Here is a 14392-nt window from a genome sequence, read left to right as displayed (position 1 = left end):
CCATTAAAATCTTTCCAAGTTTCGCCTTAATAGGTCTTTAATTTATATAATCTAATGTTTTAAGACATTTAATAATAATTTTAAGCTTCGAGATATTTTATAGTTTAATAGGTCTTTAATTTATATAATCTAATGTTTTAAGACATTTAATAATAATTTTAAGCTTCGAGATATTTTATAGTTTTGCTAATTTGCCAGAGTAATTGTCCAGTTAACAGTAATAAGAACTTTATCAAAGCAATCCGTTAATAAATGTTCTAAAAAATCTATAACCTTTATTCTTCTGCAACTGAAATTTTCATATTATGGTTCTGTAATTTTTGCAACACTTTCACATTTTATAATGAGATGAAAATTGAATTTTAAAAGCATTCTTTAAAAACATGCAGAGCGGTATAGGTGCGTAAACTATTGATCAAAATGTGCAAATTTCCATTAGAAAAGAATATCCACTGGCTGTGATTTAATAGCCTAAAAAAGAATTTACCGCGCTCACATGTTTTATTTACAAGGCCCTTTTTTTCGCCGGAACTGTAATTTATTCCTATGCCTTTCCCATAATATTTTCAAACTTGACACGCATTAGTGGGCATTCAGTAATGGGTGCAATTACAAAGGCGTCACGCAGGTTATTGATTTCAAAGTTCTTTTCGTGACTAAAGGAGAGGCAAAGAGGCTTCTTCTATAATGAATGTTTGGAATTAGCTGCTGAAAGAGACTTTAAAAAGCTGTGATTCGAGAAAAAAAAATAGGAATAGCATATAAATACAGCATGTATGTTATCGGGTCAACAAATGGAAGGTTATTAGATATGCATATTAGATATATTTGGAAAGAAATTCTAGTGAAATCTTAATTAGGAAATCAAAATCTGTTGTAAAATGTTGCCTTACTTAAAATGAAATCTAAAGAAATCTACTATAAACACTTGATAAAAGTTTGTATATTTGTTTTAGTCTATAATTTCAGTTTCAATTTTCATTTCAATTTATGCTTATGTGCTCTTGCACAGGAAGTAATACATGTGAAATCTGTAAAGATTACTCTTCTCTTGATTCTCAAACTTTATATTTTAAGTAAACATTACTAAACATCTGAATATCTATTCAAACTCTATTAATTACTAGCGTTAAAAAAATAACTAGCTGATGTTCTCAACATGACAATTCTTTCCTTCTTGCGAGTGTTACATAACATATACATAGGCGACAGGAAAACATTTAACAGTGAATTATAAGGACTTAATAGAACCATCATTTAAGTTTCATATGATTTCAACGAATTAAAAATGCCAAAAATAACATTTAAAAGAGATGGAGAAAATATAATATTGTTGCAATTTCTACGATAGCCTTACATTAAATGGCTTAATGCTATGAAATAATGGTAGATAATCGCTGTTTTGAAAAAAAAAAGTTACATAATTTATACTATTAAAAAGCTTCGCAACTCTGTGTATCCCTCATATCCCAAGCAGTAATGATTCCTTTTCTACAGGACAGGACAGGACTAAGTGTGGGAAGCACCAACACATCGCCATTGGCAGAACTGGTGTCGCTCCTTCACACTAACCGTCTTGAGATGAACACCTCCACAGGGCGTACTTACTCCAGGCATCGGTGTTAATTGAAACGTTAATCATTAGGGCATAGAGAACTTGTGGTACGGAAGATACAGTTGCTGATGACAATGACATTACAAATACAATACCATACATTACAGCTGATGGTGAAATTATAAATATAAATATATGTACACAAATAAACACAAATAAACAAAAAGAAATCAATGGAAAAACATTAAACATTATTATCTTGGCTAAGTTATTGTGATATTTATGTGATGTTATTGGGACAGTGTAGCAGTTCATAGATGGTTCACTGTTCATTGACAGTTCATGAATTGGGTGAGAGTTCATACATACAGTAGATTTCACCAGTTCCAGTTATGCCATTGTTTAATGTGCATAACTGTGGTCGTATTGTCTAGGTGCTAAATCTGTACTGACATTGAAACACTAAGATAAACTATTTCAATGACTATAAAGGCAACCCCATTGGAAAACTGGCGTTCGTACTAGAGAAGAAGAAGCACTTAAAACAGTTATGGAGCACACAGTTCCAGGCCATGACGGTGGAATGTGTCAATTATGTTTTTGATACTAATGTGGATTTTCCGGTGCTTTATCAAGAAGCGTTTGAAGTCTGTTCCTCGTGCTGTGGGACGGCGGATATGATAGTCTTCTGTTATTGGGCATTGAAATAAATAATGGTCTGGATCACCCGGATTACCACAAACGCATATTGCAGTCTCTGAAAAGTTTCGTTCATAGAAGTACTTTGGGTACGGTTCATGACCAGAGATATATTGAGAGAGATAATAATTATAAATGGTGCGCTCAATATCGACACATGGGAGAAGTGAATGCGCCCTTCTGCCTTGCGGTCCTTGATCCCATTGTCTCTGCCACTCTTCTTTGGCCATCACTTTTAGAGTAAACTTCAGTGTGGAGCGTGGCCATGGGATGTGGATGGTAGTGCCTGACTGTTCGAGGGCTGCCTGCTTTGCCAGGAAGTCCGCTCTTTCATTCCCAGCGCAATTGCTATGACCTTTCGTCCATGTAAAAACGAAGTTCTTTTGGCTGGAATTGATAATTGTTTGTATTTGACGGGCTATTGATGAATTTGTGCAGGGATTTTTAATAGCATAGATTGATGATTGGCTGTCACTGACGATATGGACTGTGTCCGTTGGTAATTGGTAGAGCTCTTGCATACTGTAGAGGATTGCTGTCAGTTCAGCTTGGTTCACGCTGTTTAGATATCTAAGGTGCCCTTGCCATTCTGTGTGTGAGCTAAGGTTATAATAATAATCGAAAATTAAAAGTGCGTTGCATTTATGCAGGAAAACAGGAGAGCAAACTAAATCAGCAATCTCAAACTGGCGGCCCTCAAGCAATTTTATGTGGCCCGAAAACATATTCCAACTCTATATTTGTTTCAAATGCGATGTTGAAAAGATTTCAATATTTTAATTATTTGACGTCTGAATTTACGTTATTTTCATTACCATTATAAACGAAATGAATTGACGCACCAGAAAATCTATAAATGGAATTAAATAATTTGCAGAATGATATAAAGCATATTTAAAGATTCGAATATAGAGATTTTATTAACATTTTTTCGTACATATCAAAAAATACATAAGCTCAGTTACTAATTTTTTCAATAAGAATAATCTCTTTGTTGCTTTTCCTCATGTGTAATGTGAATACGAGACAGTATTCCCGAAGGCATCTATACTCTTAAGCAGTTAATCCGGCATATTTTGTCATAATCCAGTCCAATCAGTTTGCTCTTTCCCTTATTTGAGATTCAGTCAAAAACTGTAATAATAGCTCACCTCGTTTAAAAAATTAAGTTTTCAACTTTATAAGCAAAAATGTTCTTCCGCTGATCATCTCGCAAGACTTTTCTTTTAAAATATTTCATCAGAACTTGCTTTTGACTTCAGCCACGTGTCTTTTCATCATTTTTAGGAAATTCGTTTCTCTAACAACGGGAATCACTTAAAAAAGAATCTGTTAAATTTTGTGTTTAATACGCCAAACAATGAGGATTACCTATCGGTAGTTTATGAAATTTCAGTTATAATCTTCCTTAAATTTTAATTTGTAACCCACAATTTCTGTTATCTTTATTCTGGGCAAGAAAGCTAAATAAATAAATATATATATATATCTGAGGTAGTTTCCAAAATATTGTTTATATTATACATTTTTATTTGAAACAAAACTAATAGAAATTTACAGATTCTAAGAATGCGCATAACATTTACTTTCGATTCGATAAACGTTTCGATCGATAAATTAAATATACTGCAGCATCTTGAACAGAGTTTCCCAAACATTTTTTATTTTTTATTTTTTATTTATTTATTTATTTATTTATTTTCGTTGACCCTCTTTAAAAGAAGGGCCTTATTCATTGGCCTCCTTATAGGTTTCGCTATAATACAGCATAATCATAATACAAATAACTACTGCGCATAAATAATTTTAAAATAACAATTAGAGTAAGAATACGAAGAAACGTTTTGAAAAAAAATGTTTTGTTAAATTTATGTGTTATTACTTTTTGTATTTTTTTAACTTTACAGATATAGACAAGTTTCCTGAAACAAAATCACGTACTATATTTTACACTAAAGTTCGATTTAGGGAAGAAAATTTAGCTCGAATAATTCGATTGACTGCACTTGATATATTCATGCGTTCATTTTTTTAAATATTTGGTATAAAATTTCTCAACTTAAATCGCTTCGTTTAAAAATATTCAACCTGTTTCGTGTTTTTTTACTACATTATTGACTTAAAGCCTGCATCCACTACGTAAGAAGAGGAAAACATCAGTGATGTTGGCAACAATGTTTTCGGATATTTCTGTTGGATGGCTTTTAAACTCCAATACTTAGTGTTTTCATGTGTTACTAATATAATAATACAGCTTCGTTAAATATCGGTCTTCAATGAGATCAATTCTTCTTGAATCTTAGTTGCAGCATATTTTTCCCTTATATTTGTTTTATATGATTTTTCCTTACTATATGATATAGCTTAATATTTACAAATAAATAATTATAGATTTTATTAATATTTTTTAATGAATAGGATCTTGATTTTGCCGATCAATTGCCGGTGCATATTTGACTATCGACCCCCAGTTGATACCTTGATCACCGTTGATCCCCTTTTCATCGACCCTCAGGAGTCAATACCGACCCCATTCAGAACCCCTGATCTAGAAGAATTTCGTATTTGAACCATAAGTATGCACTTCAGCATTATTTTATCCGAGTTAAAATAATCAGGTAATTCGAAAATCTTTACACGCACTAGAGTTTGAAAAATGTCATTGTTGAAAATTTGCTTGTCTGAATATTTAATTCTTCAAATAGGCTTTTTTGTTAAAAAATAGAATACTTAGTGAAATATATTATAATAAATCAGATAAAGCTCGAGAACCTTTTTCTTTTCATTATCATCACTTTAATAAATGGAGAAAAGACTAAGAAAATTTAAAAAAAAAAAAAAAAAAAATTACTGATTCCGAAAACGTATTTATTTATATTTTGTATTCCTCTTCTATCTTCTCAGGTTTTACAATAGCTTTTCATTTACTGCCTTACTTTCGAGATATTGTGTGATCATTACGATACCGTTGGGCTAGTCGGTGGATTATTGAGTCTGTTAGCAAGAGTTGTTTACCAGACTTCTCACGAAACAGTGTTCTCACTTCTTTAAATCATTTGTTGACTGAAAAATAAACTTCGATAATGTGGCAACACTGTTAAGTTAAAAAAACGCCATGTCGGCGTACACCTGCGTGTTCGTTTTTTGAAACTCTACTGAACACTGTTCGCTTCGACGATTAAGCCACTCAAATTACACACTTTAGTTTTGCGTATGGTGATTTTTATAAAAAAGTTCCTCGCGCTTATCTTACTGTAATGCGGATAATTTAAATTCATGCTAACGGTTTTTTCCAGGAGTGAGGCACATTACATACTATAGATTTTATATTCGAAAAGCTGTCTTTAAACCTGTGTATCATTTTTTCCGAGCATTTGTTAAATTCTGCATTAAAGTCCATCTACAAATTACGATTTTTGTTTCATTTTACTTTTAATTATTTTTATAAGGTTATCGAAACAGACTAATTAAAACTCGTTGGGTTTATGAGAATTAAAATTTGCATTTGAAAACGAGCTATGCTTTCCACAGTTCCAACACGTTATGAATAACTTATAACAAGAATTATCGAAAAATGTTAAAAATGAAAGAATAGTCATCAGTTTTCTTAGTTCGTACAGTTAACGTTTATTTACACTTGCTTGAAAATAAATATCGATTTAAAAATTAATTGAAATCTTAGTCTCAAAATAAAATGCGAAATCGCAAATTACGTAAAAGTATGACAACTTAGATTTAATCTAACAGAGAGAGTGAGAAAAAACATGTAAGATAATTTTCTGTTAACGTGGCGCCAGTTGCCACAGGTGAGCCAAAGCGCAATATATGGTAGCTTGATATATATCGCGTCATGAAATATGTCCAATGTTTAATGGGCGCAGAGCTAAAGCTGTGAGCAGTACCGAATTTGTGCAATTATCCGATGAAAATAGATCGCTCTGAGAACTGTTGTTCTTCCCAAATACACAACGATCTGTTTTCGCATAAGAAGCATCACATAGTTGCACAACTTCGAAATTGAGCACATTATACATATATATATAATGTTAAAAAATGAACTTACAATAAGAGCAATGTGTCATTATATATATATATATGTGTGTGTGTGTGTAAGATATAACAAAATATGATAGCTGTTTCAAAAAAATAATTGGCGACCTCAAAATTAACATTCTAAATTTGGTTATCTGCCCCTAAATTCATCTCTTCTCACAGGTTCCAGTTTTTTCTATCTTACGTAACGTTTTAATGCAGATGCCTCTTGTCCAATCAAATTAATTTTAAACCAAAACTCTGAACTGAAACTTTCCCACTCCCAACCTTCTTCCTCTGAAAGTACTATAACTCTTTTCCGCATAAGCTCTCCTGGCGGCAAGATGCTTTTATGTATGCTGCTGCCGCTTACTTGCTTAAAACGACATCTTACTTCAAAATGCAACTTACTGTATTCAAATGTAATTAGGAAACGGCTTGTCTGAGAAAAGATGATTTGATATGCGTAAAAAAATAGGTTGTGATTTTTCAAGATACGTTGTGCTAAATTGCGTCATCATGCTTTCCAGTCTACCACCTTCAACCCATTACAGTATTCTGAGTCATCTATGCAGCATCTAAGCTGTGAAAAGTTCCACTGTTTTCATCTACGCATTTTAAAATTATTACATATATTTTGTAGGGTTTATATTTATTTTAACTAACATTTATTTTAAGTTTAAACTATCTTTCCTGTCAAGCCTTACTTTCCCCTGGAACTGCCAATGCCAGAATATGTAAATTTGAGTAGAACGCGCAAGGATTCAAATTATCAGCGGAAGTATTCTGATTTAAATAGAAGGAAACAAGTTCGGTGAGAGTGAGATTCTTACTTAGCGAGCGCGGAGGTAGTTAGCGAGAATTGAAGAACCCCGCGTTGCGGCCTATGTGCTTGGCGGGAAGTAGTGGCAATTGTTCCAGTGAGCTTCAAGTCTGCTGAATTAGCAGCGGTATTGTAAAACACGGTGAGTTAGTAATTTTAGAGAGCCTCGTAGTTAGAATCTTGTCTTTATTTTCTTTTCAGGTTATTATTTTTATTTTGACTGCCAAGTGGGCACAGTTTGTAAGCGTCAAGTGGACGCAATTGTAATTTATTACGTTGAATAAAAAGGGACTTAAACCCTTTACAAGACTCTGTGGTTTATACAAGCTTTCACAGTCACCCTTGGTTGCGTGCAAGTTGTAGGCGCGCAACGTTATAATTTATATAATGTTAAAAAATGAACTTACAGTAACAACAATGTATCATATAATCTCTCTATATATATTATATGATACATTGTTGTTATTGTAAGTTCATTTTTTACGTATCATTAGGGTTGCAGCTATCGAAATATATTTCCCACCAAAGTTTACGTTTGGCGCTAAGTGGCGCCCCATTGATAGAAAAGTACCGTAAATAATTACGAGTGTATGAAACATGATTATATAAATATACAGTTTACCTGTTCGACAACTTTCTTGAGTGATTTCACTTTCGCCAGTATCAAAAAATACTTGTGAAAATCTAAAGCTGCATATGGTGACAGGGAATCCTTTATGACTGCTGTAATGTCTTTACAGATTTGTTCCAGACATATATCATAGATCGTGATCCTGGTGGACCGCTTTTTTATACCTGTAGTTTGCAGCATGGAGACAATTGCCTCTAAAGAGTTCAGATCTTTAAAAGAAATTATGACAGAATCTACATTATAAGCTCATTGGTAGTGAATTTTTATTTCATAACTAACTCTTTTAAATTTTAATGCTCTAAAAGATCATAACGACTGATATATTTATACCTTGAGCGTCTCTGCGTGTGTGTGATGTCTTAGCCTGCCTGGTGATTATCGATTAATTGATGTAAAAATAATACAGGATAAAAATGTGTTATAAAAATTACTATTCTAGAGAAGCAAACAAAATAGTGGTGAGATAATAATACTTCACCAATACATTTTTCAAAATTAAAATTTTATGACAATTGATTAAATTTAGAGTTCTTATTAAAATTACAATTTTTGTGGTAGGTTACATTTTGAGTTGCATTTTACAAGTACATTCCGTCTACCAAATGGCATGGTGTAACTGTAAAAATTAACTTTGCATATGTGATGAGAAAATATCTACATGTTATCGCTAGCATTTTGCTTCATAATTAAGTTGTGTCAGATAAATTTGAGACTTCTTAAACTTGCAATTGTCTTACATATTAAATAAAATATGCGTATTCTTGCAACTGGTGACCTACCAGCCTGTATCTAAACAACAGGTGACTTCCCATGTACTTTTTTATGAGTGTGAATCACGTGATACACCCACCTGACGGCTAATTCATCAGACGAATTTTGTTCATCCTGTTATGGTGCAGTTCTCAGACGACAGAATGTGTGTGGGGTCATTTTAAACAAGTAATTAATTGTACGGAATAAAAGAAACGACAGCCGTTATGCTGTTGCGTCACCTCCGTGAATTACGCAGGCGATTCACGGAGGGGAACAAATTCCTGGCTATGTTAAGAGGCATCATGGCAGTGTTTGCATGAATGAAAACGAAGGTTGACTATCCGTGTTTTTTTATGTGTGATTATAGTAGTAAAATATGACTATTGACAAAAGTGAAATAGAACTGCTTCCAAATAGGATCGCTTACGTTTATAATGCATTTTTAAATACAATAAAGACCATCGCCAAAAAAATGATGTCTTTTTTATGACCACATCAGTGCATTCTTCTGCTAATGTTAGATAATTTAATATGATCGATCATCTGGTAAAGCATAATTTTTTGTATTTATTTATTTATTTATGTACTGCTGCTTTACGTGGGGTTTAATACGGTAATGGTACAAATTTCTTTTCTTTTCATCATGGTTTACGGGCGGTAGGTCACCAGAGGAATAATAGGTCCCCTGTTGCGAGAAAACAAAAAAATATTAAGTTTTGAAATATTATTTGTGAGTCAATGCTAATACCAACATTCAATGACAATAATCATCATAAACAGGTATTTAAAATTCTGTTTCTTCTGTAGTTGTATTACTGTAAGACAGAAATCATACCTATAATATCGTCATGGAGAATTATGATATCATTCCATTTTTCCAATACTCTGTTGTCACTTCTAGCATCCACAAGAAAGGGCACTATATCTTGCATAAACCGCAGAAACGGAGCTCCAACTCCTAGGTCAGGAGTAGGCCTAGCACAGCCTCGGTCTAAAATGGCTAACAGTAAAGCAGAAGAAAGCTCGCTTCTCATTAGCTCTAGATCTTCCTTGTATTTTGAACAGGTTGTCACACTTAAAATGGCCGAAATCTCGTCAACTGCAATAATCCATTTAGTATAAGTCACAAATTGCTATACGTTTCTAATAAAGAGTAATGTTTGAATTTTCGAAGCAGTTCAAAAAAAATTTAATATAAATTCATGAATCAACAGCATAACAGTAATTTTTTCCCGAAAAGTAATAAAGCTGCCTATTTGATGGCGTTGCAAATTTCAAAACACAAGAAAAGCCTAATTCTGTACACAGGGTGAGACACAATGTTGTTATTTCTTACATTACATTAATAAAAAGGGTTTTTTTAACGTTTTGTGTGTTATCTTTATTAAATATCACGTTCTTCGTACTTAAACTATAGAATTCAATTCAACAGCAGTATCACCAAATATTTAATAGAGCATATCTTTAGAATTTCCGATACACAGTCTCGCGTGCTGCAGACAATTTTTTTTCCCGTAAAGTGCTGCCATCGCTCGCTTTGAAATCTTTGAGTTTGCTAATCAAAAACTCTTTTAGTGTTTGGTAAAATATGAAATAGGTAATAAAAGAAATTCCAAATTCCAAATTTGGACTTCCAGATGCCCATATTCGAATGGAGGACTACGTTATTTAAAATTCGATGTCTCCAAGTACAGTTGTTTTATCATAGTGCGAGAAACATACACACATTTATGTTAGATTCTTCACTATTTAATTTCTTTAAATATTATACTATGCTCTAATATTTAGTTCAAAAGTGAACCAACGCAAAATGCCTAAAACGAAATTAATTACCCTTCTGGGCAAATTGTCCCTTTGGGCTAAACATGCCACAGTTTTCAAGACTCAAATTCTTTTTTTAGTTAAATTTTAGCGTTTTAGCATTACATATTTAGTTTTATGTATTGGAAGCAGGAGATATTATTTTTATTTATTGTAACAAAAAACGAAATATTTGATAATTTTTTAAATAGTTTTTAACTTTGTTAAACTTTGCTACATTTTTAGTGGTAAACTCTTCTTTGAGATGTAATATGAAATTCACTATAATATGAAATTTTCAGAATAGGTTTCTGAAATTTTTCAAAATTTCAACAAAAGCTTTGCAAACAGTCGCATTAGTGTATTTTAGCAACAACTTTCTTTAAGGAAACTTCAACTGGTTATTTACAAAAGCATCCAATGTTAAAAGTGTGTTTGCTACAGTCCTTATAGTATGAAGACTTTTGTATTACACCTCAAAAGAAACATGGGAGTTTTAGATTATTTTAAGCTTTTAAATTAAAAACAAACTCTGATAACAAAAAAAAATTAACTCTAGAAGCTTTTGGGTGAAAAGAACGTTTTTCATACTGTATGGTCATAATAGGTTTAAATATTTAAGATACATTTTATGGGAAACCACTTAAATTTCAATTTATAGCATGTTACAAACCACCTGTGATTTTGATACATATATTTAAAAACTGTTATTCTAAACTTATACTATATGAAATACTTATATGACTTATATGAAAACATGTTGCATTATACTTTAATTACAGTTTACAAAAGAAATCAACTTTTTTAGTAAATTTCGATTTTCTGTGCTGACATCTCTTCTACTCTTCGAGATTGTTTCTATAGTAAAATAGTTTTTCCCTCTTTCCATGAAATAAGATACTTTTTTGTGATATCACACCTTTCCTTTTAAGAAGCTTGGATGAATTTTAAGTTTGGTACAGTTTTATTCATTTTATCACAAAGAAGGAAAAATAAAATAATGAAGCCATTGAAAAACATACAAAACTAAATTAGGTATAGACATTTTATATCATTTCTAGTAATATTAATTACAGAAAATTATTTAAGTATTTGTCTCGTAAGCTAAAACCTCATATTACTCAGCGGTAAAAATAACAGTTTTACAATAAATTTGACGATGTGGCTACATAATTATTTGGTCTCAGGATATATTCTACTATTAAATGGTGCTAGATTAATATCATTTTCACTTATACTTACTCTCACTTACATTATAAAATAATTATTTTTCGAATTTACTAATACTTAAGACCGTAGTGAAAAAAGCATTTTCTGAAAGTATTTCTACATCAGAAGTATTATGTTAGTGACCGATAAGACTTTTTAAATTTTCAGTTTTTATATTTTAAAAAATGAAGATTCAGCTGTTCTCTAAATCCTGCAGATATTATATGCAATTTGAAAACATTAAACATTAAACATTTCCTGGTATTATTCTATAATTTTTATTACGTAACTATTATACTACTACGTAATAATTATTATATCATTATTATGTGATTATTATGTTATTAATTAATATGGAATTATTGTGTTATCATTATTATGCTCTATTATGTTACTGTTATGAATTATGTAGAGGTTATATAAGGTCGTTCTTGCATATAGATTTGCATAATGCTAAGATGCAATATTTTTTAATTATTTAATATATTTCGAAGGATGCATGATAGACGATCTTGCCAAAAATGAATGAATCATTTCAAGGTAAGTGCTAAAGAATATCTGTTTTTATCAAGATTTCAAACTTATCATTTTGATGCATTGTAGACTTCGTATGCTATGTAAAGATGCACTGGAATTCAGATACTAATAAACATTTTTAAATACCTTTCTCTGTGTATACGGAAAGAAGATGCGCTAAATTCCTATACTCCAGCTCATCTGCGAATTCTATTTTGATTTGATTTCCAACAATTTCTTGAATTTCGTCCTTCATTTTAAGGATATATTCCCTGGTATTACCAGTACCAGCCTGTGCAACTGCAGGATCCACAATAGGAGCTACAAGACAAATTGTTGTACTAAATAATCATCAAAGCAATGAAATATTCTAACGAATATTTTTAAGGATAAGCCTGTAATTATGCTCTAACGACCAAAGAGAAAAATAGTGATAAAATTTAAGCTGCATACTAAAATCATTTACGTAAAGGGACAGACCAGTGAGTTCTTGATAAAAGTCTTACAAATCCTGACTTTACCAAATTTTGAAACAAATTATTTACGTAGTAATAATTCATTGTAAATTTCATATTGATATCATATTTAGTATGCATGTTGAACAATTCCTATGCGTGTTATCTGCACTGATATGCACGTAAATCTGGAAATTTTAATTGCAGGTTTTTTAGTTTCGCATTTTTTATTGCCATAAACTGTTTCAAGTAAAAGTAATCGACCAAATTCTTTAATGAAATTTTATTATTGCTAATAAAATATATTAAAAACATCATTTTTGTTTTGTATTCAGTTATTATTTTTTTATAAAGTATCGAAATTTGAAAATATCATCAAAATATTACAAAGTATACCATTCAGATAAAAAAAAGCCAAAAGAAGAATGCATCAAAATTAAATTGGATCCAAAATAAAATTTCCTAATACACTAATTATCTATAAATCAATATATTGAGCAAGAGTTTGATACGTCAAACTAGTTAAAAATTTTAGCTTTAAAATGTATCAATACTCATTTCAGTTCTTTAAATTAAAATATTAAATGTTAAAAAAATATTTAACGTTATAATTTTTGCTGTCCTTAATTTTAAATAAAACTCTGCAATATACGGAAAATTTAAAAAAAATTAGAAAATCAGTGTCTTGCTCTCAAAATAATGTGCTATTAAACATTTACTTCATAACAGTATTTTCACAAGAAGGAAATTCCGCAGTTTAAACGAAAATAATTTTCAGATTTAAGAAATTATTATGCTAAAAACAAAGAACATTCTTTTAATTAATGAATAAAAGTAATTTAATTTTAACCAATAATAAAATACTTTCTTTGATCAAAAGCTTACCTTTCTTAATATAAATAATCTATATTATATTAAAATATAAATTAGATACTTAAAAATCAAAAAATATTTTACATTATAATTTTTGTTGCTTTTAAGTTTAAATAAAAGTTTGCAATATAAGGAATATTTTAAAAAATTTAGAAACTCAGTGATGCTACCTTCTAAATAATGTGTCATTAAGCATTTAGCTGTATTCGAAAAAAAGTTCCGAAGTTTGAACAAAAAAGAACTTTTAGATTTAAGACACTATTTAATTACACTAAAAGCAAAGAACACTTATTTAATTAATCGACAAAAGTAATTTAATTAACCAACAATAAAGTGCTTTCCTTGATCAAAGACTTACCTATTTTAATAATTTTTTCTGCGTACGATGCTATAAATTGAATGAGTAGAAAAAATAAAACCTTGATCCCTTTCGCTCTAGTCATGGCGCAGATCGAATCCAATATAGGCCAAAATTTTTCGACTCCAATGCGCTTGACGAATTGATCATAGCCATTCGATAAATCTTTAGTGATTTACGTTCACCAGCGAATAACCGTTGATCTCCGCCACAAGTGATCGCGTTTATTGTAATGCAATAAGAAGTTTACGTTAGGATTGCATGCTGCGGCGAGTTTATCCCCCTTTTGCGGTAATTCGCGAATTATTTTCACCGCCGATTTCAAACATGAGTCAACGAATGATCGAAAACGTATTGTCACTACGATTAAAGATGCAGAAAATTCATGACTAGTTATTACAAGTCGAAATTCTTTAATGTATATTATATTTAATACATTTTCGTCTTTAGTTAAAGTTAAATGAAGCTTGCATAATGTATGCATAAATTCCATGAAATTTATGAGAATGATTTGAGTTTAATTAAGGATAATAACTTGATAGCTCTTTATGTTTCAAATTTCTCAGAATCTGAAAAATTATTATGAAAATCCATGTTAAATAAGCTGTTTAAAGAAATCGAAGAAACGTTGGAAACATTAATATAAAAATATAAGCATCAGAAAGATTTAAAAAAATTAAGTGTGTGT

At 30.9% G+C, this 14392-nt stretch overlaps 1 protein-coding gene across 1 annotated transcript in view; it reads right to left on the bottom strand.

Annotated features, from left to right (window-relative positions):
* LOC118194137 (ionotropic receptor 93a-like) overlaps positions 1-13929 on the bottom strand; it is a 71735-nt gene extending 57806 nt beyond the window's left edge. Inside the window, exons 1-4 of the mRNA XM_035365319.2 lie at positions 13705-13929; positions 12166-12339; positions 9329-9592; positions 7732-7949 (exon numbers count right to left, since the gene is read on the bottom strand). Coding sequence (XP_035221210.2) covers positions 7732-7949; positions 9329-9592; positions 12166-12339; positions 13705-13789 — 741 coding nt within the window. The 5' untranslated portion in view covers positions 13790-13929. The remainder of the gene's footprint in view (positions 1-7731; positions 7950-9328; positions 9593-12165; positions 12340-13704) is intronic.
* Between the last annotated feature and the right edge of the window lie 463 nt (positions 13930-14392).

The sequence above is a fragment of the Stegodyphus dumicola genome, chromosome X1 (genome assembly GCF_044657685.1).
Source record: "Stegodyphus dumicola isolate Sdum_Otavi_A_Nest chromosome X1, ASM4465768v1".
NCBI lineage: Eukaryota > Metazoa > Arthropoda > Arachnida > Araneae > Eresidae > Stegodyphus > Stegodyphus dumicola.
Note: the sequence above shows the minus strand (reverse complement) of the source record. Positions and strands in the feature narration are given on the sequence as shown.